General features: G+C 42.5%; 2 protein-coding genes across 2 annotated transcripts in view; one reads left to right on the top strand and one right to left on the bottom strand.

The window, feature by feature from the left end:
* The first annotated feature begins 65 nt into the window (after nt 1-65).
* Nucleotides 66-24373, top strand: LOC133501513 (free fatty acid receptor 2-like). Its single transcript, XM_061821353.1, has 2 exons — nt 66-172; nt 23060-24373. Exon 2 carries the CDS (start codon nt 23169-23171, stop codon nt 24207-24209), a length of 1041 nt encoding a protein of 346 aa, XP_061677337.1. The 5' UTR covers nt 66-172; nt 23060-23168; the 3' UTR covers nt 24210-24373.
* iglon5 (IgLON family member 5) overlaps nt 17218-25364 on the bottom strand; it is a 190932-nt gene continuing 182785 nt past the window's right edge. Inside the window, exon 8 of the mRNA XM_061821352.1 lies at nt 17218-17645. Coding sequence (XP_061677336.1) covers nt 17614-17645 — 32 coding nt within the window. The 3' untranslated portion in view covers nt 17218-17613. The remainder of the gene's footprint in view (nt 17646-25364) is intronic.

Here is a 25364-nt window from a genome sequence, read left to right on the forward strand (position 1 = left end):
GAGCCTTCCCAGGACCCACGCCCATCACAGATCGCATCAGCATCACCCCAGGAACGTGGGACACCATCATCACCCTGCAAGAGTTGCTGCCCACACACGAGGGCACGCCGCCCACGCTGGACACGGCCATACCGCTCACGGGCATGCCGCCCACGCCACCCACCCACGGCAGGTGAGTTGTTTTCTATTCTCTCACATTCTGTTCTGAAGTGAGGAACAGCTTTGGGCAAGTTAATTAGTCAGTGGTCAACAACAGTCCCAACATTTTGAGATTATGAACAGCGCACATTTGATCGGTGGTGTTCATGCAGAAGTTACCGTCATACTTTCCGTGTTTCATATGATTGAGGTGTTTTTCTTCCTTTACTGTAATTTGGATTTTACTACTGAGTTAGCGTTTATTTCAAGAGTGGCATGTTTGCACGTGAGTGTAAATTGGCGGTGCTAACTGAAAATTATGAAAGCGCTGGCAAGTGATCGTGCAGAAAATTGGAAACTGAGGTGGTCTTGCGGCTGGTGGGGGGGCTGAAACAATCCGGCCCCCCCATCATAACACCACATCCCCAAAGCCTCAACAAGGTGGAAGAATACTCTCTCTCTCTCTCTCTCTCTCTCTCTCTCTCTCTCTCTATCTCTCTCTCTCTCTCTCTCTTCTCTCTCTCTCTCTCTCTCTATCTCTCTCTCTCTCTCTCTCTCTCTCTCTCCTCTCTCTCTCTCTCTCTCTTCTATATATATATACACACACACACACACTGACAAGGAAACTGCATTGTCACCAGATGACATTTTCACCATGGCATTAAATGAAATCCACCTGAACCACAAAAAGCATCACGCTGCTTTTTGTCAATCGCGATTCCTCTTCCACTTCTTTGTTTTTTAACTTTGTCCTCTTGGGGGTTGTTGCGCGTCAACAGTGAAGCGTTTTTCTCTCCAGCATCAGGCTCACCGAGGGAAGCCAAGGTGAAGACCGGGTGTCAGCAGACGAGTCGCACTCTCCCTCCTTTGTCTTGTCTTTCCCGTTCAGGAAAAAAACGGCTGAAAGATGTGAGTCGTGAAAATGCAGAAGCAATAAGATAATACGTTCCTTGGTCCTAAAGCTGCTATGAAAAAAAAATCTCCTCACGGTGGATGAAGCATAAGCAGAGAAGTTTACATAATGCTGTGATTCATCATTCAAACATGACTAAATGCACTTCAGTGGTGAGCCTCATCACTGAAATCGTACTGCCCTCTGAAACCATGTCTACGTGGACATGGGTGTTTTTAGAGACTTTATAGTGTTTTTACCTCATTGTTACAATTGTTGTTATCTTTCCCGCAAATGGCTTTCTTTAGCCTTCTGACTGGCTAAAATGGTCTCATCCGGATTATAACGCTAACTTTTGCTTTAACAAACACCCTTATTTTGTTTTGTTTCTTTTGGGGAGTACATATCGGTGCATATAAGATTCTCCTTTATCATCATTTCACCTTTGTGGTTTCTTGGATCTCGGGTCTACTTTCTTTTGGTAGCTAAAATGGTCTGGTACATGTATTGCCACCTTTTGCTTTGCCATTCATTTTTCAAATTATTTATCTAAGTCTTTTTTAAAGTGTTTTAAAGTATGATATGAGACTTCCGTCCCTCTTTTCACCACTGTCGCCCGTGTGCCTTTTCCAGAAATAAATTCTGGGATTCTCTCTTTTAAAAAAAAGCCTTGTTACTGTGCTGACTGTTACTTAAAGTCCCACTGACATCCCGATATACATTGTGAAATAGCTATTGTTAAGAAAATTACATATGATATTATTCACTTCAATATCTATACGAAAAAATAAATATGAGTGGACAGCGTGTCATTCATGCTCAAAGTTGCAGCAGTCTCACTCGACATCCACGTGTGACGACAACAAACGGCGCACATCGATACATTTAATACCCCTGACTTATGTAGTTTATTGGGTTAAGATGACACGCATCTTTTGTTACTTCTGAGAAGATTACATCGTCCCCCCGCACCTATTATTTTTTAAGTAACTCTATACACACCTACCGGTCATTCGGAACCCGCGAAGCTCTCATCCTTTGCACCTGTGCAATCCATTTTTCACAACAAACCGGGTCTTTTGGAAACATATGAAAAATAAATCTATCCCCCCCGAGTGTTCGAGCAATATCCTGCAATACAACGAGCCGGCATTTTGCCTCACATGAAGGAACAAAGCGCTACCTTCCCGCAGGTAAAACGGGTATAAACACATGAACCCGCCTGACTGGGCTGCTGCTAATAACTTCCTTCCTGCTTCTTCTCCCCAAAAAATCTCTCGAGAGAATTTTCATGGCAGGAGTTACAAAAAGCCATATATGTCAAAATCATGTTGTGTGGTGGTGAAAAAAAACAGATGGGTCCATTCCGGCTGACTTTTTTTTTTTTTTTATATATATTAAAAACATTAAAAACAAACCTGCTTTTGCTGTCAGTGGGGCTTTACTATCTGCATTTTTTTCTCCTAATTTTCAAGGGTCATAAGGGATATCGGCAAACAAATGATTACCCCCTTCCTCCTTGCACGGCAATTATTCTTGTCCCTTCCCCGAGAACGACTTCTCTTGGGCATTCTGATGAACTGAAATGGCCTGGTCCATATTATATATCTTTTAGATTTGGTGTGCACTTTTTTAGTGTTTTATTTGGCTGCTGTTGTTTTTCTTCTTTTCTTCTCCCTTTGCTAAACTCACCACTTTCTCAAATCACTTCTTTGGTGGGCGAAAAGTGTTTCGAAAAATACCCATGTATGTGTAGACATCGTATAAATGAGTACAAAAATGCAAATGGCATTATACCAAATGAGCTATACGGGGCTGTCTTAATGTACAGCCGACTATTTATTTTGTGCCTTCTGTTTACGGATGCTTGTCGCGACACTTCTCAATTAAGAGGATTGGCCTCGGTGGAGCCGGGGAAGCGATGCTCGGCTAACCATGAAGGGGATGCAACAATTGGACGGGTGCTTATTAATTAAAGGCTTTTACGGGACTTAAATGAGTTGGGGAAATAATCGCACCAATGCATGCGTGAGGTCAGCACAAAGAGCTGTGCCAAGTCGCTTTCTGCTGAAAAAGCCAATTTACTCTCACGCAAGGGTTATAATCATGAAGGAATGTCATTCTTATATGTATTTATTGATTTTGAATTTTCTTTACTCAGGGATGTGCTTCAGTACGTTTTATTTATCTTGTGCCTGGCAAAAGATTTTATTTTTTCACGTTTTCTACTGCCAAGAAAGAAGTTGAAAGGTAACAATAAATGCAAGCGCTATTGCTTTTGAACAAATAAAAATCTGTTTCCAGTGGGTATGTTACATGAATGGGCAATTTCTTCTCAGTGGACTAATAGCACTTAGCACTTGATTTATTTTGAATGATATTCGACCCATAGTGGGCAGAGCTTGGTGAGGTTCAACGATAAACATATGTAAATAATGAATCCCTTCACTTTTGAGGACTAATTTTACGTGCTAAACAATCCAAAAGTAAATCTGCACTTCCGACCCCCGACCCCTGCAAAATTTGTAACAATTTTCACTGTATTTTCCCCTTAAAACCAAGCCTTTTCTGTTTTCCAAGCACAACTTTATGCCTTTTAATTAAAAAGCAAAACCCACTGGAGTTTGTTACTTTGTGTGTGTTTATATAGCATGCAGCTGGTGAAAAGGTCAAAACTCTTGCAGACGCTTTTTAAGTGCACTGTTTATTTTTGCCGCTTGCAAGCGTTTTGCCCGTGTTTAAATTTAGAAAAATGAAGAGCTGTCATTGCTTGTGGAGTAGAGCAGCACAGCCCTCCGTGTATCTTGTGGGCGCTTGAATCGCTGCAAATACTCAATGCTGAATGACTGTTTGATTGCACGCGGTTCACAGTATCTCTTCAGCATGCCTTCACTGTGTTGTTGTTTTCCTGGGAATCATTCGTGCCTTTCACACAGGGTTTTCAACTAATTGGCTTTTCGTAGCTGTAACAGTAAAGAAAAAAGACCAGAGCGGGTCTTTGGTACAGCTGTGTGGGGAATTTAGGGGCCGGAGAAGTGAGACACACAGCTTCCTACATCTTCCTCTATCTGGCCTTTAAGCCCATTTTACATATTGCCTGAAAAAAAAAGATTGCTTGTCGCTGCTTTGTATGAACGGTACAAACGTGAGGGTGTCTGAAGTTGACACAAGGTTGTGTAGGAGTGGTATCATTTTAATAGCTTGGCAAAATGAGCAAAAAATTCTCCTCACATGAATACAAAATTATGTCAGTCACAGTAGGTCACGACCAACGTTCCCTCTAATTTTTGACGTATCTGAGTAAACACGCTAAGCCCGTGTGCACTCCCTTTGACCACTGTGAGCGACCTCAGGCGTATGCACTGTGGTCAGATCGGTGTTATCCATTAAAGTTACATGCCTCATTAAAAGATTCAGATAACAGTATTTACATTACCTTCAGAAAATTTTAAGAACAATTTTATTTGTGTTTGTGCAAACATGAAATGAATATGTCAACAAACAAAAAAATACATTGCTAACCAAACCAAGCCAACTATGAACTATAAACTTGAAAGATCCCTTCCAACTTTGTTTCATTTATTTATTTTTAACCCACAATGATATCCCCGTCTGTTTTTCTCCTTGTAAAACTGAATTATTGCTTGCAGAATATCTTTAGCGATTCACGTTGAAAGCTAAATGATGCTCCCAAACAGTTTTAGGGTTAATGTTATCTTGCCTCCTATATTTAAAATACAGAATTAGCTTTTTGGGCAATGTATCGTCTGTGCTTTCATCCTCGATCATGCTGCGCCAAGGTGGAATTTTACACACCGTCTCATCTTGTACTTTCTACTTTGGCTACAGACCAGACCTTTTTTACTCAAAAAAGAGAAAATCTCGTCCTGTTTCACCACTTTTTCTTCTTCTTCAATATTATTATTATTATTATTCGCATACTCTGACATTCATTAAAGCATCGGAATTTCTTTTACTTTTCTTTTTATTTTTTTACTTTGGCCATTATTATGTAGAGTAAACATAAGCAGCATGTCTAACTCGTTTTTGCTCTACGTTGCCCAGACTGTGTTTCTAACTAAAGCACCAGTGCTGGTGAAGGTGGGCGGTGTTTGTAATTATGAGCGTACCCTTGTGTCAGGTAAACAAGGAAGTAGAGTGTGTGGCATGGTGTGGCTGAGCAGCAGTTTGTTAGAGACCACGTGCTGCCATGTTTAAAAAAAAAAAAATGTGGTTCGCTGCGCTGAATCGGTTTTCATGTGCGCTGGGTGTGCACTACAAGTGCGCAATTCCGCAGGTGCGCAGCTTAGAGGGAACATTGGTCAAAACACACATGCAGGCACTCACGCAGAGAATAACCAGCCAGGGGGGAAAAAAATGGGTGAATTGGATCAGGAAGGTGATCTGGCATAAAAACTTTTTAGATTCTACATACCATGTTCTGTCCTGTTTGAGTTTTTTTTTTTTTTTTTTTTTTTTTAATTGTACCAGAAAAACATTGATCATCCCAAATTACATTTTTGGGTATACAAGGATTTTCCCCCTATTGCTTAGTATGCCTTTCATATGACAACTAACACAAATGCATCTTTGTGTGCGATAGAGTTAATATTTTTTTTTGGTTCTTTTACAAATGGTCCTTCTATGTTACTCAAGGTGTTTTTACCATTAATGCCACTGTAGGAAGCTTCAATAAGTTGTTGCCCAGATGTCACAACCAATTTGGATTTACACAATAGTGACCAGCAAAGTATATGGTGTTATTTATGAGCGTTATGTATATTTTTGAATGTATCAGAACATTTTCAAGGCTTTCCCGTTTTTGCGATTGTGTAAAGACAAGAGTCTTAAGAGGTTTAAGGAGTAGGTGTGCTTATTTATGCACTTTTGTCTGCAAGGTTTGAAATGCAACGCACCTAAATTGTGCAGCTCATGGTCGTTATGAAGCTTTGGCTTTTGTTTTAAAATGGCAAAACTCCTGGCCAAGGATCAGCCACTCATGAAATCGTACCTTCCTGACACTTCACTCGATTTTGGCCTCATCACTGTGGCAAGCCTTACCTTTTTGCGTATCGTGCCGTAGGTCGAAAGACTTTCATAAGGTATGCCGGAGGCCCGGTCAGCAAAGGCGGTGATTTATAGGAAAGGTACGAGGGGTTTGGCAAATGCACCGCGTTCACTGGTGGTTAAGTGGCTTGTTTATGGGGTGCAACAATTGAAACGAGACAAACGCCGGTGCAGCGCATCCCATTTGCATGTAAATCTGCTGTTGTCCGCGCCACCAGGATGATTTAGTGCGGCTACTCTCTGGGACTGCTTACGCATCCCTTTGGCCGGTTTGTTTTTTTTTGTTTTTGTATTGATGGATGCACATTCTACGTGTGTGCGCGGCAAACAAAAACACACACATTCATGATCCAAGTTGGACTTTTTTTGTGGGCTTTTAACTCAGTTGTAAAATATTCATGAAGATTTGACAGCAGTTATTTTTCATGTTGTATTTAATTGACTGAGGCAGATGATGACATGCTGCTGATGAGCGGTGAAGCAAATCATTGGGAAAATGGGAGCTCATAGAGTGCTGAGAAAAAAACATGATTTTAAGATCCCAACTACCTTACAGCATCAAAACACTTTTTGGTTTGAAATGGTAATTCTTCAAGGTTGAGGAAAATGTGCAGAAATAGATAGCTGGGATTGATTATTAACTTGCCTACTAATCAAGGCTTTGACTCAAAGCCAAAACCTAACCCTCGTCTAAAACCTGACCTAACCATAGCCTTGAACCAAATCTTACCCCAACCTTGCGCCAAACCCAGGCCAAAACCCGAATGCTAACCTAAAACTAAACCCACCATAACGCTGATTCTAACAGTAGCCCTAATCATAATGCTGACCCTACCTAAACCTTAGCTCAACTTCTGTAGAGTGTGTCATAAAGGCATTCTGATTGCCTCCTGGAGAAATTTTTATCACAGGTAGCAATCAGTCATTGTTTTTGTCTGCAACGTTAAAAGCTATCTTCACAGCAATGCTGCGAAAGAACAAAACGCAATCAGTCCAAACAAAAGTCACTGGAAATAAAGCTAGTGGGGAAAAAAATCCTCAAATTTCAAATCGAGTAATGAATTGGAAATCATGAGGCGCAAGACTAAAAGTTCACCCAAGAGAGGTAATAAAACTTGAAGCAAGAAATTCAAACAACTGGGAATGGAAAGCAAAGCTGACCTAGCTAACAAGGACATTCTGGTGAGGGGTGGAAGTCAGACCGGAGGTTAAATGCAGAGGGGGATGAGTAATGGAGGACAGCTGGCCACGGCCAGCCCGGAAACAAAAGGACAGCGGAAACTCAGGAAACAGAACAGAAATGATGTCAAAATAAAGCAAAACCAAAAAGAATTGACAATCTTGTGAAAAATAAAGTGGCAATGGACAACTCAAACATTGCAGAGAGCATCTGCCAGAGCACGAGAGCATTGACGTGGGTGAGCTCATCCGCAGTTATGTGTTGGTATTTACTACCGCAGAAAAAAACTCGTTCTGCTAGGTGTGGTTGCCACCGGGACAGCCAAGGAACGTTTACACAGCTTGCCCAAACGGGTGAAAACTTTCCTGGTTCTGGGCCTACCACACCAGCAGGTTCTGCATGGTGAGCATTTGCAGTGTTTACAAATCAACATCGACCCATTTGTGTGCGGTGGAATAATTCCTTGCTCTTCTTCCACTTTGATATTCTGAGCCAAGACATTGACTGGCTTTTTCCCATCCCTACCTCAATCAGACCACAAAATTTTAGACCTGTTTAGGTCGGATTTGATCACTTCCAGCCCAATGTGCTTTTTTTTCTGGGAAGGACAAAACTGACATTAACCAGGGTCAACAATTTGGTGTCGGCGAATCCTTGTGGTGCCAAAATGAAAAGTCCTGCGCGTTTGATTTTTGCGGGATATCTTCCGTGTACTCTGACATATCAACAAGAACCTTCTCCACCTCCACCTTGATGCTAACTATTTTGATTTCATCTTGCAACGGTGCCTCGCCTCCCTTGGTCACCTACGTCAATATTTATTCACACAAACCACGGCGAAAAGAAAAGAATGAATCAACAGAAGGCCGGTTTAATGTTTACGTGCAAATGTTAGTCATACCCCTTGAGATCTGTCAATATAGCTTTATAAAGGTTAGGGTTAAATATGTTGCTTGCTTGCAAGTGGTATTAAACGTATGTGAACATTACTTCATACGCTCCTTGAATGGACAATCCAAACGGTACTCTCCGGAGCACCCAAAGATGAGACGACACATTTTTTTTTCTTTTGTTCTTTATTTTCCCAACTCATTGGCACATTGAAGACTAGCTTGTTGTTGCTGCTACGGTAACGACTGTATCCAGTAGCATCGACACACTTTGACATCTAGTTTTGCCACTCTTCTAACCAAGACATGGAGGCATTTTACTACAGTGTAGAAAATAAGTATTTAAACACCCTGTTATATTACAAGTTCTTCCACTTAGAAATCCAGGAGGGGTCTGAAATTTTCATCATAGGTGCATGTCCACTGTGAAAGATATCTATTAATAAAAATCCAGAAATCACAATGTATGTTTTTTTTAACGATTTATTTGTGTGATACAGCTGCAAATAAGTATTAGAACACCTTAGAAAACCAATGTCAGTATTTGATATAGTAGCCTTTGTTTGCATTTACAGAGGTCAAACATTTCCTGTAGTTGTTCACCAGGTTTACACCCACTGCAGGAGGGTTTTTGGCCCACTCCTCCACACAGATCTTCTCTAGATCAGACAGGTTTCTAGGCTGTCGCTGAGAAACATGGAGTTTCAGCTACTTCCAAAGATTTTCTTTTGGCTTTAGGTCTGGAGACTGGCTAGGCCACGCCAGAACCTTGATATTCTTCTTACGGACCCATTCCTTGGTTTTCCTGGCTATGTGCTTCGGGTCATTGTCACGTTGAAAGACCCAGCCACGACCCATCTTCAATGCTCTGACTGTGGGAAAGAGGTTATTCCCTAAAATCTCACAATACATGGCTGCTGTCATCCTCCCCTTAATACAGTGCAGTCGTCCTGTCCCATGTGCAGAAAACCCCCCAACCCCCAAAGCATGATGCTAGCACCCCCATGCTTCACAGTAGGGATGGTGTTCTTGGGATGGAACTCATCATTCATCTTCCTCCAAACACGGTTAGTGGAATTATGACCAAAAAGTTCAATTTTGGTCTCATCTGACCAAAAAACTCTCTCCCATGACTCCTCTGTATCATCCAAATGATCATTGGCAAACTAAAGACAGGCCTTGACATGTGCTGGTTTAAGCAGGGGAACCTTCCGTGAATTGCATGATTTCAAACCTTGGAAACGGTGGTCCGAGCTCTTTTCAGGTTATTGACCAAGTCCTGTCGTGTCGTCCTGAGCTGATTCCTCACCTTTGTAAGGATCAATGAGACCCCACAAGGTGATATCTTGCATGGGGCTCCACTCCCATTGAGATTGACCGTCATGCTTAGCTTCTTCCATTTTTAATGATTGTTTTAACAGTGGACCTTTTCTCGCCAAGCTGCTTGGCAATTTCTCCGTAGCCCTTTCCAGCCATGTGGAATTGTACAATTTTGTCTCTGGTGTCTTGGGACAGCTCTTTGGTCTTGGCCATGTTACATGTTTGAGTCTTACTGATTGTACGGGGTGGACAGGTGTCTTTATGCAGCTAACGACCTCACACGGGTGCATGTGATTCAGGATAATACATGGAGTGGAGGTGGACTTTAAAGGCGGACTAACAGGTCTTTGAGGCTCAGAATTCTAGCTGATGGATTTCTGGATTTTTCTTTTTAGATTATCTCTCTCACAGTGGACTTGCACCTGCGATGAAAATTTCAGACCCCTCCATGATTTCTAAGTGGGAGAACTTCCAATATAGCAGGGTGTTCAAATACTCGTTTTCTTCACTGCACAAGAGACCAATTTTGTCTCGGAGTCTGATCCAGGCAGTGACCCTACTGGCCTTCCTCACTTTCCAAAGCTGCACATTTGGAAATAGAAGACAAATCAATTAAGGTGATGGAGATTCATCACTCTCTCATCTGTCGTAAACATCTTTACCTACTACTCAAGACAAAAACAGCAACTAATCAACGTCACACTCTAAACGTCATTGTGGCGCACTAAAGTTGACTAGACTGTATAACCCTTACGTCTTATTGCCATTGACGTTAACCTCAACTCCCGTTTTGCTATGTGCGCATCCATCGCCATCCGAGCCTCCTTCAGTGACAGTCTGTGCACGAACCCCATTTAGAGACCCATGAACATGATGTCCCCTGAGGGGGTGCCATCAAATAAAACAAACGTATGGACTTTATGGGTCTGTAGCGGACTACAATTTTGTGACCCAGAATTTATCGCTTTGGTTTGCACGTCGAAAGTGGCGTTTGGAGGGGGCTTTCAATCCAGCATGGATGTCCTTGAGCAGGACGCCGAATCCCCGCCGGTCCATAACTGTAAATAGCTCCGGACTGGAGTCTCTAAAAATGGAAATGATGCACTGAAACTGCCGCAAGGGGGAGTTGTGTGAGGTTAGCCATCGATCGCTCCCAGCAGTTTTCCTCAGGGAAGGCCCCTCGCCATCTGTGCGGCATGAAGCCCCCCGCCCCCAAAAAAGAAACTAAAATAAAAATCATCGCAAATCATAACATAAATTAAATTGACAGGCTTATTGGTGAAGGTGAATGGTTGACTTTTGGGAATACTTAACAGGAAGCCTTATTTAACAACCAAAAAAAAAGACACTTTTGTGTCTTCATGCTGTCATTTTTGTATGGGGATTCACGCTTTGTCTTAGATGAGAACGCCTGCCTCAGAAACATTGAGAATACAGGCACACCTGCTGGTTTCAATTAAATTACCCCCCCCCCCCCAAACACCTAGACAAAAAAAAAAAACTCCTTTTGTCAATGATCCTCCTAAGCTCACCTCAATATGAGCACTTCAAAGGGAAGCCTTGTTTGTTTGAAACACTGCAAAATAAAAGCAATGCATGCTGAAAAATCAATAGCATTTTTTTCAAGTGCCAAAAGAGCTTTCTTGTCAGGATCATTTTTGTAGAATTTTATTTATTTTTTGGGCGGAGGGGTGTAATTACACCAAAAATATGTGGACTGGTGGCTGAAAGAGACATTTAAATACGATCTCTCGGTTTACATTTCTTTTATCCTGTAAAAAAATTAGTGTATCACACAAATAAGTTGTTAAAAAAACACCGTTGAACCCTGGTCCTAAGAACTGTGAGGCCAACGCTTTACCAACTGATTGACCATGCCGCCCATCCCAAAAACATCCAACCTTAATTGGATAATAAATTGCCCTAGGTGTGATTGTGAGTGCGGCTGTTGTCTGTCTCCATGTGCCCTGCGATTGCTTAACAACCAGTTCAGGGTGTACCCGTCCTCCTGCCCGATGAGAGCTGGGGTAGGCTCCAGCACTCCTGTGACTCTCGTGAGGATAAGAGGCTCAGAAAATGGATGGACGTTAAATTCCAATCATAGAAACAGACATACAGTATATAGATAGCATAGTCATGCTGTACCTCCCCCAAAAAAGTCTGTGACTAAATTATGTGCTGGCGCAACTAGCTCTACCGATGCAAAAATTAGCGTAGTTTGTGTCGCTGACAACTAGTTTGCTTTGAACACATTATAGTCCTTCACTTTTCCTCTGCTTTCCCTACCAAACATCCAAGTCAGTGATGGCAACCTCTGCAACAAGATAAAGAAAAAAATTGACATTCCTGTAGAGTAACCCTAAATACAAGAGTAACGGCTCTATTTCTCAACCACGCATTATCTCATTGATTCAGCGTTATTGAGTTCCCACTTGACAAGACTTTTTTTTTTTTTTGTTTGTTTTTTTTATCTCACAACACACTCCACGGTGTCCCGTTAAAACAACCCACACGCACTGAAGTATTAAAACGTGCACCCACCGCAAGGTGACCGTGTTCAGCAGATGAGTTAGTGTGCGACAACTTGCTGTAAGTTAGGCGAAAAGGAGCACTTGTAAAAGTTACTATAAGAGAGCAGCGAGGCGTTTGTGCTGGAGGGTGGGTGGTGGGGGGGTTGGTGCATCTGCTTCCCCCCCACCAAGTCTACTCTCCACCCGACTCATCTACGGTGAAGCTCGGTGGAGCTTTTAACAGCACGCTCACCGCTATTTCCACGACACAGGTGTGTGGGCTTCATAAGTACGACGACGGTAGACCAATAAAGTCGTCTGGGGTGTTTGGGCCGTGGGAGCCCGTCCAAAAGCAGCGGGGTGGGGGTGGTGGGGGGGTCCTGCTGATTGCCTAGCTGTGACTCTTAAAAAAAGATGCAGAGTGCGAGATCAATAATAAAGACGGTTAACTGCGTGACTGCGATTTGCAGCCACACGCTGTAAAACATGAAGCTGCTTTCGCTTGTATTTACTTCTTCGGCGTACTTTTTCGCCCACTTGAATTGGAAAAGAAACAAAAGCCGTCACATTCCACAAACACTGCCGACGACGCCCCCCCGCAAATATTGTCGTCAACACGACTTGACAAACACGCCAAACGGCAAGGCGGAAAGTACAGGGCTGTTGTCGTCCTCCACAAACATGGCCGACAGCAGGCTCCCAACATGGTGGATGACATAAATCCATTATTCAAAAATAGATTGTGTCCATTTCCTCCATGTTCTGAGTGTGTTTTTAGCCTTTTGCCGTATTCCCAGCAAAGCGGGACGATCTCTGCCCTTCCAAATGTCAGCGGCGGTCATGTGACAGCGTTAAACGGTGACATTTACGCATTCCTCCTGTCAGGGTTCATTTGTAGAAAAAAGAAAAAAAAATAACTTGTATATTCCTGAAGTGCTTTTTGTAAAATATGGTGAAGGTCTTTCAGGCGATGACATTTTGTCTGAAACGGGGAAACTGTCAGACATTTGAATGCCTGTTCACAATCAGCCGGGTCAGCAGAAACTTTGTGGTGTATAATATCTTCGGCATGCGTTTCTGCGCTCCACTGGACACATTTTAGATAACGGGCCCAAGTTAATATTTTATGTCTTGCGCCGCCTGTGTTGCCGGCACATTTGTTTAAAGGTGCGCAAATGGATTTCTTTACATTAAAGACCTTGTAATGATCATTTATCTGTCAGCATCTCACCTCAGACATTTTACTACTGCCTCGCTCTCCTACATACAAATTTTAAGCATTTCCCACACTTGGGTCACACATTTGGCTCTGACGCCTCGGTTCACATGTTCATCTCTCACCTGTCTCACACTTAGATTTTTCCACCTGTGAGACACATAAATTTTAATCTTACGCTTGGATCTGACATACCAAAACCGTTAACACCACCTACATGTTTACCTTACACTAATCCTAACTGCACCCAAACACAAAAATGATAATCTTACACAAACATTGAATTTACACTCACTTGAAGCCAAAACTAAACCTTACACCGTAATGGACCTTTCCAACCTGTCAATCACTCGTACAATAATAGCCAATCAGATAGCTGCATTGTCTCAACGCCTGGCTTGACACGACCCTCTCGCCATATTGTCCCATAAGCAATGCTGGTTGTCAATAGCGTGCGCTTAGAAAAGTTAATGTTACAAAGAAAATGGTCCTCAGATGCGCTTGGGAAACATATGTCCTGCTAGGTTACAAGGGGCCCGGTGGATTCATTTTCCAAAGTCTAAAACGCAGTTGACGAAGTGTCTACAATGGAATAAGGCTCGCGAAAGAGCGCACGTACAACTAAATGTAGACAATATCAACAAACACAAGGCTGTGTGTTCGAAGGTGAGTGAGGGAGAAGTATCTTCTCTGAGTTCGATTTCATTGTTATCAGTATACATTGCAGGAGAACAACTTTCACTTTGTTAGTGTATCACTGACGTGCTGAATGAAGTGTGTAATGTTTTATGCCGAAGACTTGGGTTCGTGATACGTAAATGCGCCGTGTCATGCAAGAGAAATATCTATTTGCCTACTTTACGGACTTTTAAGACAGAGCAATGGGTTCGATTACGAGCCAAGTCAAATGAATACACCCGCTCACTTATAAAGACTACAATGATATTACTCGTGATCTTTCCAAGTAAAAAGTACTCACCCTGCTTTACATGCGCAATCGTAAAGGTCCATTCGATGTGGTTCTAGCGTTAGCACGGCGCTAGCGTTCAACTCTTTCTGTGTACCGAGGCTTATAACCAGGTGTGTTCTGTAGGCCGGGACTTACAGTATTATGATAACCTTTTCCTAAACCCTAACCCCAATCTTACACAAACCCCTTCCCTAAACCAAAGCCTAAAACTACACTAATCCTTGGCCTAAACCCTAGCACAAATCCTACCAAAACCATTAATCCTCACCAAGTAAACCACCAAAGCTCTAAACATCCACTAAACCTAAATCTGACCCCTAAATGTAAAGATTACCCAACCAAAATCCTAAACCTTAATCCTACCCTGTATCCTAAACATAACCCTTCTCAGGGACACTTGTAATGGATCCAATCAGCCTCCACTGGGTGAAAATCTCCACATCAGCGGTGTTTTGTCCTTTTTTATAATGACACGCCTCGTAATGTGGCTGCTTTTTAACCTTTCCAGACATTTTTATCGTCTCGATCCAAACATCCGCAGCATCGCTGGGCTCAGCGCCGCCATATTTATCACCAGGCTGGCTTTTACAATACCACCCGCTTTTATTGGCACTGAAGTGGCTAACAACATCAAAAACCCCGCAGTCATAAGTCATCCAGACACTTGCCGGTACTAAAAATAGAATGAAAGTAAGATGCGATTGTTCTGTGGCGAAAAGGAAAAATAACCCAGGTCCCCGTTTTGAAATAAAGCCACGGCACACCTTGCTGATGATCAACAGCTGCTATGCGATGTTTACACTGGAGCACAAGCGAGGCGAGCGTGTTGATAATACTGCTAACATGGGACTTTTGTCCTATTCGCAGCCACTTTCGAAACAAAACGGATTATCACTACCAAAACTCCAACACCCAACCCACCAAATTTCAAAAGATTTCAAAAATACACTTTTAATCCCGAGGGAAAATGTGTTATGGTCCTATCAAACTAAGCATAAACACAACAGAGATGATCACCATAGGAACACAATCACAATACAGTGAAGTACGCTGGTGCAAACATCTTGCTTTGGGGCTGTTTTTCTACCGCTGGAACTGGACTTTAGTAAAGGTCATGAAGGGGATCATGAACAGTTCCAAATACCAGTTAAGTGCAAAACTCTTCCTGGGGGGAAAAAAATGTCAGGCAAAGCCCACTAGAAAATCTGAACTTCATTAGGGGTTTGTCCGAGGAACTTTAACTGGTGACAGGTGTGTGCTAACGCCCAACAATGAGTTTGAATGCAGTTGGTGGATTGTGAGCACACGCGTACACAGTTGGCCAAGTTATACCCCACATTAACGGTGGTGGTGGGGGAACCTTTTGAAATAATCTTGGTGTCATTTTTGAAATATTACACAAATCTAGCCTAACCCTAACCCTAGAGCAGAGGTGTGTAGACTTTGTATATTGTCATGATCCAGCTGGTCCTAGCCCTGGCTGCGCAGGTCCCCCGACACACCTGCACTCATCAGGAGGCGCACACCTGCGCCTCATCCCCAGTAATTACCTGCAGTACTTATAGGAGCCAGCGGACGGTCTGGCTTCGCCAGATTGTTGCCATTGATTCCTCGTTCCCGCACTTCCTCGACTCTGATCTCGACTTCCGGTGTACCAACCCCCGCCTGTCTCCTGACCTACCCCATACTGCTACTCTCGTGGACTGCCTGCCTGGTTACCGACAGTGGACTGAATAAAGATATTTCACGAACTGCCTCCACGTTTCCTGAGTCGTGCATTCGGGTCCAACTCCGCGTTCTGGTTATGACAGTATATCAACTGTAAATGCGCTTAGATTTCTCATGTGGCTGATTCATTCGATTCTGGATTTTTTGCGAGGCGTTTTCAAGGGTGCCAAAACAGCCGTCAGGCACCCAAAACAAGCCTTTACATTTTTGTACAAGTAGTGAACGGGATTACTGGCGAGAGGACGCGATGTAGTAGCAGTCAACTACACAAGATTATCTGTGTTTATTCATTTACCGCACGTCTGGCTGCGTTGTCAGCGAGCGGCACTTCAAGCAGCAACATGGCGACTTAGCGGCAACAATTTTTTTTTTTTGTCACAACGGGGGTGGGGTGGGATGGGAGTGTTTTCTTATTTCCGGGCTTGAAGAAAAGCTTGCAGGTTCATGCACTGGGTCTCAACAAAGGGATTAGCGACAAAGACGAGGACAAAGGTGTCACTCCGTAAATAAAACGCAATTAACTCTTCGTCTTTGTGACAACATTCGTCATTGGCCGTAAAATTAGAACCGCTTTTCTTTTTCAGAGGAAATAAGAATAAAGGGAATTAGATTTGAGCACTCGCCAATTCAAGATACTGACGTTTGACGAGTCTTGTAATTGCGATGACAAGGTTTTATTTTAATTATACGTCGTTCGGAAACACAAGACACGAGCTTTTCTTGAACGTGACACAAAGTCTCTCTGCACAGTTTACATGGAAATTTAGTTTTCTTTAATTCATTGAGCATTACAAATAGAAATGTTCCTACTGTAATTTCCGGCCTAAAAGCTGCGACTTTTTTCACACGCTTGCAACCCTGCAGTTTATGCAGTGATGCGGCTAATTTGTGCATTTTTTCTAACGGCCGCAAGGGGGCACTCGAGCGGCAAAGGTAAGAGTGAGACCGGTGGAATTTATGTGGCGAGGAAGTGACTTTTACCGGTCTGGCCCTGTTAGCACTGCGTGAGCGTGTTACTGCCGTGTCTCAGTGATTTTTACCAGTATGTTTTTTTTAACCAGCCCTATTAGCATTAGTGCATTAGCATTAGTGCGGTGCTAGCATTAGCATTAGTATGGTGCTAGTGTTAGCGCAGTGCTATTGTTAGCCTGGTGCTAGTGTTAGCGTGGTGGCACTAGCGTTAAACACTCTGTGAATGGTCTTCGTAAATACCTTGTGTTTCAATGTGGGCACTTGCGGCTTTTACACAGGCTTATGTATGTACTAAATGGTATTTCCTTCACAAATGTACTGAGTGAGGCTTATAACAAGGTGCGCTCCGTAGGCCGGGAATTATGGTACTTTAGGTGTGAAGTTTTTTATGGTGTTTTTGCAGTTCAAGAAAAACTCTTTAGTAAGTATATTAAAGCAATTTATCACAGTTTTTTGACACCCATGCAGTTCATACTGCCATTCCTTCTGTCAATTGAGACATACAACTGCTGCAGTGGAGAAGATCCAGTCAATTTTCAAAATAAAACCCGACACCTTCATTGCAATACAATACAAATGATATAAATTGGCCATTGGCCGGAGACAAATTCCTTGTGTGTTGTTACATACTCAGCCATTAAAGCTGTTTCTGATTCTTTCTCTGCGGCGCGTTATCAAATGTGTCACGGCCTGGTAACGGTCCGAGGATCAGTGGTTGGGGACCTCTGTGCTAGAGGATACGTTTCAGACTGCAGGATGAATCTAAAAGTGAAAAAAAAATACAAGACATTGTGTTGTTGAGACGAAGGATAATTTTGGCTCTTATTATGCTCCTGTAAAAAAAAATGTTGCTCATCATGAATCGATTCAATTTTAAAGTGCAGTATGATATTGTTCAGTTGCAAATACCTGCAATTTAAAGGTTTAGTGTGTTAAAATCCACAACCCCTGTGATCAGTTATCATGCACACATTGCCGATGACAAACTGACAATATTCTCAATGAATCCGAGGTTGTGCTTTAAAATTGTCAGTTTTCGAATGAATTTGATATGTTTTGCATTCAAACAACAGGAAAAAACACATCGGGGATGGTAAGACTTAAGTGGTCCTGGCCCTTTGACATCAAGTTGGGCTTTATGTGGCCCCAGGACTCCAATACCCTAACCCCATCCCTAACCTCTACACCAGGGCTCAGCAACCTTTTTGAGGCCGAGGTCTACTTCGTGAGCACCGATCGTATGAAAGGCTACGTGACCTGTTTGCGGCAAATTTCAGACTCATTTCATTACACGTACATCAAATATTTTTGTTTTAATTTATTGTAGTAATTGACATTCCAGGTATTTAAAAATTTTAATTCACGTAAGCAAGTCAGATTCAGAATTTAAAGCACAAATAATAGTAACAATTTGTGGCCTATGGTATTTTTAGAAGATACCTCGCGGGCGCCTTATATGGTCCTCGCGGGCTATCATTCGCCCGCGGGCGCCGCGTTGGTGACCCCTGCTCTACACCTTATGACTGTCAAATCGGCTTCAACTCCATTTTGGGATTATCATAAAGACATTACTGGATTTTTCTCAAACGAAAGTACAATGAGCGGCGAGCGGACTGTGGTTTGTTATGGTCGGCGTGCCCAAGCGTACCGCCAACAACAACAAAAAAAGGAGGTATGAGGAAGGTGGGTGGCGCAGGGGGATGGACCGTGCACATCTCCCCCGATCCGGGAGGGGGAATTATATTCCATACTTCGGGAGAAGGAGAGGGAGGCCTCGTTTCCCTTCACCCAACCCTAACCTCTACTACACCTTAACCCTATAACCCCAACCTTAACTGTACACAAACTCTTGCCTAACCCTAAACCCAAGCCCTAAACATTCTGTAACCCTCTCAACCAGGTCATCTTAGGCTTCCATGCTGCTGCATCACTCCATATGGACAGAATAAACACTTCAATGTGGACTGAATGTACATCCAGGCCTCACTGAGTGGACTTTAGCATACAGAAGTCTTCTGCTTGTTACCTTTGAATGAAACCTTGTTCACGATACCAGTGTGCAAACAAGAGGCTGCTGTTTGATCAACCATACAGTGTCGTACTGTATATCGCCGTGTCCGCAGGTCATCTCTTGTATCAAATGCCCTTTTTAACCCCCCCCCCCGCCCTCCCACTCTAACAACACAACGCATCCATGTAGAAGCGCAGATAACCGAATATGATTTAATAACTCGCATCAGGCCGCCCGAACCCCTCACCTGTCGCTGGGGAGACGCTGTTTGGCGAGCAGATAAATTGCAGCACTGCAATAACTGCCGTTATCCGCGCGCTGGATGTTCGGGAGCGCCATGTAAATAAAGTGGAAATGGACGGCCGGCTCAGCGTGAAGCGATAGATCCAATAAAGCAAGCTGAGCAATCACTGAGCGAGGGTGGTGGTGGTGGTGGTGGTGGTGGTGGGGGGGGGGGGGTTTGTGGGGGGGCCGGGCCAAGACGGTGACAAGAGGATCACCGATGAAGCGTTTCTGCAACAGGAACTGAACTGCAAAAAGTGAGAGACCACCACAGGAACACCTGGACCTTCTTCAATTTGGCCAATTCCGTGCAACTTGTTGTTTGAAAGGTAAGGAAATGATTTTTCAGCAGTTTTTATGTCTTGTTTTGCTGAATTTTTACTTGTTTGGTGTTTTTTTTAGCGCTACCAGTACAGCAAAAGTATTATTAAAGGTGAAACTTTGCGGCAAACATAATCATTAAACTAGAGCCTTAGCATGCTAAGAGGCTATCTGTGGTTTGACGATATCTGGTCACTTTAATTACATTTCATAATTAGAAGCATATTTCCCAATTGTTTGTTTATTTTGATTGTTTGTCATAGAGGCTTTTCACCACGATTTGCTTTTCAGAATATTTTGACATTTTATTCTTGCTCTTTTTTTCCCCCTTCAAATCTTATCACTGTCAAAAAAAAAAAAATATGCATTATCAAAAAATAGATTTAACGTTCTGGTTAAACAAGTACAACAATTTGGAAATACATGTTTAGTTTTGTAGAGTGAGATTATGAATTTCACTGTTTACTGGATATATAAAAAGTCTACACACCCCTGTTCAAACGCCAGGTCTTTCCATTCATCCGGGGTCAGCATACAACTCGATTAATTAAACACAAATATATTTAGATTTATCTGTGGTTTTTCCCTGGGCGAGTGTGTTTGCACAAGTGTGCACACCCTCTTACTTATTGGGGATGTGACTGTATTCACAATTAATCAGTCATTTGAACTCATGTTAAATGCAAGTCATGCCACTCTTTTGTGTCATTGATAAACTCCAAAGTTAATCTCTGCAATTGATAGCGCGCCGCAGAGAAAGAATCAGAAGAGTGTAAGCTTTTGCTTATTTATTTTTTGTAACAGAGGAAAACACGCCATTTGAACAGGAGTACGTATAGTTTTTATTGTATATCCACTCAAATAGCAAGTACAATAATAGTGTGCCTATACAATGAAAATCAATCGATTACATTCCTCAGGCAAGGCTAAAATGTGCATTTATGGGTATTTGTGCGAACAAACTGAACGTTTTTATCTCCAATCACAATTTCATAAATGACAATGACATGCTAAGTGGTTAACCATTTTCTATTTCATGGGAGTCATTGCAATATTCATCATTCATCAAAAATGTCACAACTTTTGTTTTAAGGTGCTTCTTGTTTGACAGCAAAGCCAAAGCTCAAGTGACAAAATTCAAGAGAATTTTCAGAATTACACTAAGTGGGAATTTATGGGAAAAATAATTATTATACCACCGCCAGACATCATTCATCAAGCACCATTTTAAACAATCAGCATTTATGCAAAATTTTTTGGGCTCATTGAAAGAAATTAAAACAATATAAATATTCTTAAAAATAAAACAGAACAACTACAATTTTAATCAACATTTATAAAACTTTGTTCTTAATTATAAGATAAAAATGAAATCACATTTTTAATGCATGAATATCATATTTTTAAATCAATAATTTGTCTACTCTAACACCACTCTAATTTTATTATAACATTTTTATAATTTATATTTCATTTGAACTTTTTTGTTAAGGAATCGAATTTCTTTTAATTTAATTCAAATACAATTATGTAGTATATGAAAATTTGGTAAAATATCTGTATAGTTCATACAGCACATACAGTATACTGAATGGGTATTTTCCTTTTCTAGATATTTTTTTCATTTATTTAAATGTATTATAATTAATGTTGAAGGCTAAATAAATAAATATATAAATAGTACTTCGGGCAAAAATGCTTTTCACCTAAGGCAAAATGAATAAATGTAATAAATATTGCGCATTCACAGAAACCCCGTTGCTCCATACAGTATGTGTGGATTTGTCATACAATTCACACATTATTATTAAGAGAAAGGGCTCAAATATATTGAAACATCAAGTGACGATAAATGTAATAAATAAATGTAATGTTTCGCGGAATAGCCCCCAGTCTCAAAAAGGTTGGTGACCCCTAATTTAATCCATCCAACTAGCTAACAAGCTAGATAGCTTCTTTTAATTTCGTTTTGCGTTTGTTGGTTACCATTTTTTCCGTGAGTATGGCTTCCCTGAAAGTGGAATTAATTTAATTAGGTTTTGTCATTTGTAAATGTGGGCTGCTGGACAGTCATATACTGTATATAAAAATCCCCTAAACAAGCAAAACATGTGGCACGCTTGGTTTATTTGGTATGTGCAGAATGCAAATACACGGTACGTAACATCGTGGATCATCACAGTGTCAAAGTGGGTCATCACGTTGCGGTGTTTGTTTGCCTCTACGACACCAGAAGCGGGGAGTTAATGAAGAAGACACACTCCATTGTGTCGTTGAGGAAGTCGCGTTCACGTGCTTGTACACAAACTCACGTGCCCGCCGGAAAACAACCGAGCTAACTACTGGAAGTCAGAAAAGAACAGCAAACACGGGCCTTTTCCGAGAGTCGGAAACATCTTGTTTTATTACATTCTGAACTTGATTCTTGATCGGGAAAGGAAGACAAAGTGTACTCTGAAAAATAATATCAGTTGTTGACGTGCGCTGTAAAAGTGTTTTTGTAATTCATATTAGGGTTCGGTGTTATATGGTCCCACTGCTTCTATCCATCCATCGACCCGTCCAGGCGGGTCACACCCTGAACTGGTTGCCAGCCAATCGCAGGGCACATAGAGACAAACAGGCGCACTCACAATCACACCTAGGGGCAATTTAGAGGGTCCAATTTATGTTGCTTGTTTTTGGGATGCGGGAGGAAACCCGAGTGCCACGCAGGCACGGGAAGAACATGCAAACTCCACACAGGTGGGTCCGGGATTGAACCCGGGACCTCAGAACTGTGAGGCCAACGCTTTAGCAGCTGATCCACCGTGCTTCCCCACTGCTTCCAAAATATTTTAAACCAAGTGCCATCTAAAAAAAAAAAAATAAATAAAAACCCAAAAAAGAAAAAATACCCATCACACCCAGCATTAAAATATAGGTGTATATGTTCATTAAAAAATAAGTGTGAGGTTTTATTCCTGAAAATTGTATTATTATTGTAACCCTCTGTAATATTGAGAAACAAATGTAAATTTTAGATTGTAAATAATGATTTCAATTCAAATGTATTTCATACAACTCAGATTAAAAAAGCTATTTAAACAAATGTTTGAACAAGAACAGTTCCCCCCAAAAATAATTAATCTAAATTTGTTATACTGAAAGGTTTACATGACTGTAACAATATGCATAGTTTTAACATTTTATTTAGTTATTCCTCTTCTACCACCTGAGGGAGCCAGTGTACCACTTGCAGTATTTGTACTAAAATGTAAGAATTACTTCCTTGAAGTAATCACTTGAACTTTAGAGATACCACAAACAGTAAATGTCATTTCAAGTTTATCTTAGAACATTCACCTTATAAATTAATGATTTATAGATTTCAATTTAAAAAAAAAAATGCACACTAAGTGCATATGCAGATGTTACAACCCAGGCTAAATTTAGCTCCTCCCTGACATGCACAGTTGTCTCTCCGTCGAAACGTATCACCAAAACCGCCAGTTAGTGAATCTACACAGGAACACCATACTCTCCAAGAATATTGTGACGTTATCTCTTGTTCATTTTTCAGATGAGAAAATGAGTTAACCGTCAGGTTCCGTAACAGGAAGTTGGTGCCATCTTGCCGGACCGTCGACCCGCTGTGGAACGTCCTTTTCGGGGGGACCGCCGTCGGTTCGATGTCTCTGAAGGAGCTGGCGACGCAAGAGTGCAGCACGGAGCTGTGCCTGTCCGTCTACATCATCACCTTCGTGCTGGGCTTTCCGGCCAATGTGCTGGCCTTCTACACCTTCTGGACCAAAGTCCGTCAAAAGGCCACGCCCATCGACATCCTGCTCCTCAACCTGACGATCTCAGACCTCCTCTTCCTGCTTTTCCTGCCCTTCAAGATGCAGGAGGTGGTGAACAACATGCTGTGGGAGATGCCCTACGCGCTGTGCCCGCTGTCGGGCTTCATCTTCTACATGACCATCTACAACAGCACCTTCTTCCTGACTGCCGTTAGCGTGGAGCGCTACCTGGGTGTGGCGTTCCCCATTCAGCACACCTTGAAACGCCGGCCACTCTACGCCATCGCCGCCAGCGTCTTCTTTTGGATCTTCTCTTTCACCCACCTCAGCATCGTCTTCATCATGCCGTTCATCGGAATGGTGGACGAGTCCGTCAATGGCACGGCGGGATCCAACGTCACGACTCCGGCTCGGTTCCCGGCACCGGAGGACGTTTGCTATGATAATTTCTCTGAAGCCCAGCTGGAGGTACTTCTGCCTGTCCGTCTGGAGCTGTGCCTGGTTCTCTTCTGCATTCCCTTCCTCATTTGCAGCTTCTGCTACATCAACTTCATCCGAATCCTGTCGCGGTTGCAGCACATTGACCGGCGGAGGCGTCTCCGTGCCATCGGCATGGCGCTGGGCACACTTCTGGTTTTCGCCGTGTGCTTTGGTCCCTACAATGTGTCCCACGTGGTGGGTTTTATCACCTGGCAGAACCCCAATTGGCGGGACAAGGCCCTGTTGTGCAGCACCTTCAATGCCTGCCTGGACCCGCTCATCTTTTACTTCTCGTCGTCGGCCGTGCGGGGTACGGTGGCCAGCGTGATGAAGGGGTTGAGGGCTCGCGCTCGCCTGAGCAGGTGTCTGTCCTGCCGCCCCCCGTGGTGGGCCCCAAAACAGAGCGAGGAAGATAAGGAGAGCAAGCAAGAGCAGATCAATGCTATCTAACCGCCTGGTTTATTTCTTTATCACCGGCGGCAACAGGAAATTAATGTAATGTTTATGTGCGGCGCACGTGAGCCGTCTGTTCAGGTGTGTTGTGGCACCGCGTGTCACTTTCCCAAAGGACCTCTTCCTGTTAGGATGACCAACGTGCCTCATAAACACGCAGGGATTTTGTCACTTTTTAATGAGGTCGTGCAATGAGATGTGGACAGTCACCGATATAAAAAAAAAAAAAAAAAATAGAGTTGGGGTGGGTTAGGGGTTGGGGCTTTTTTGGTGGTCAGGATTTGGTTAAAATTAGTTTTATCAGTTTGGTTGGCGTTGAGGTTTGGATATGGTTACCTCAGTTTTTAGGGGTTGGGTAAAGTAGAGTTTTAGTCACTTTAGAGTTAGATGGAATGGTGGGGATCCTGCGTGGGACCACGCAACACCTGGGCCTCAAACACATGCCATCGCTGTCTCACTGGTGGAGAACTGAGTGGACTAACTGCTCGGCTGAAAACCCAAGCCACAAGTCTAGTAGCCAACAGCCTCTTTTAGGGATTTCTGCGGAGTGGGTTTCAAAAAATGTACACTCACAGAAAGAGAGCTGCCATCCATTACATAGTGTACAGGTTTGGTTTAGGTTTTTGATAGGGTTTGGGTTATCGTAAGGTTAAAGTTAGGGTCAGATTTATGTTGATTTTAGAGTTAAGAAATGGGTAGGTTTGTGCTTAAGGAAGGGCTTAATTTATAGGTTGATTGACAGTAAGATGGAAAATTGGTTTAGGGTAAGGATCAGGGAAATTTGAAGGTATATCCTCTGACTGGAAATTGAAACCCACAGCAGTGGGAGCACTAAATCTTAACCACTAGACCACCAGTTCACTTGGGATCTTTGGGCTTTCATTAAACTCCAAGTTTACGCTGCGTTAAGGGTACGACCTGGGAATGTGGGTGCCGTAGGGTTACGTTCGGATTGAGATTTGGTTTTGGTTGGGGTAAGTGTTAGGGTATGATTTAGGTTAGGATCTGGATTACTTTAGGGTTAGGGATTGGGGTGGATTTTTGGCATGGTTTGCATTAGAGTTGAGGTGGTTGGTGGCCATCCTACTCGTGTAGTTTTCCCCCCCCATTTATTAAATGACACAATTTATATATGTGTGTGTGTGTATATAT

The sequence above is a fragment of the Syngnathoides biaculeatus genome, chromosome 5 (genome assembly GCF_019802595.1).
Source record: "Syngnathoides biaculeatus isolate LvHL_M chromosome 5, ASM1980259v1, whole genome shotgun sequence".
In the NCBI taxonomy this organism is placed as follows: domain Eukaryota; kingdom Metazoa; phylum Chordata; class Actinopteri; order Syngnathiformes; family Syngnathidae; genus Syngnathoides; species Syngnathoides biaculeatus.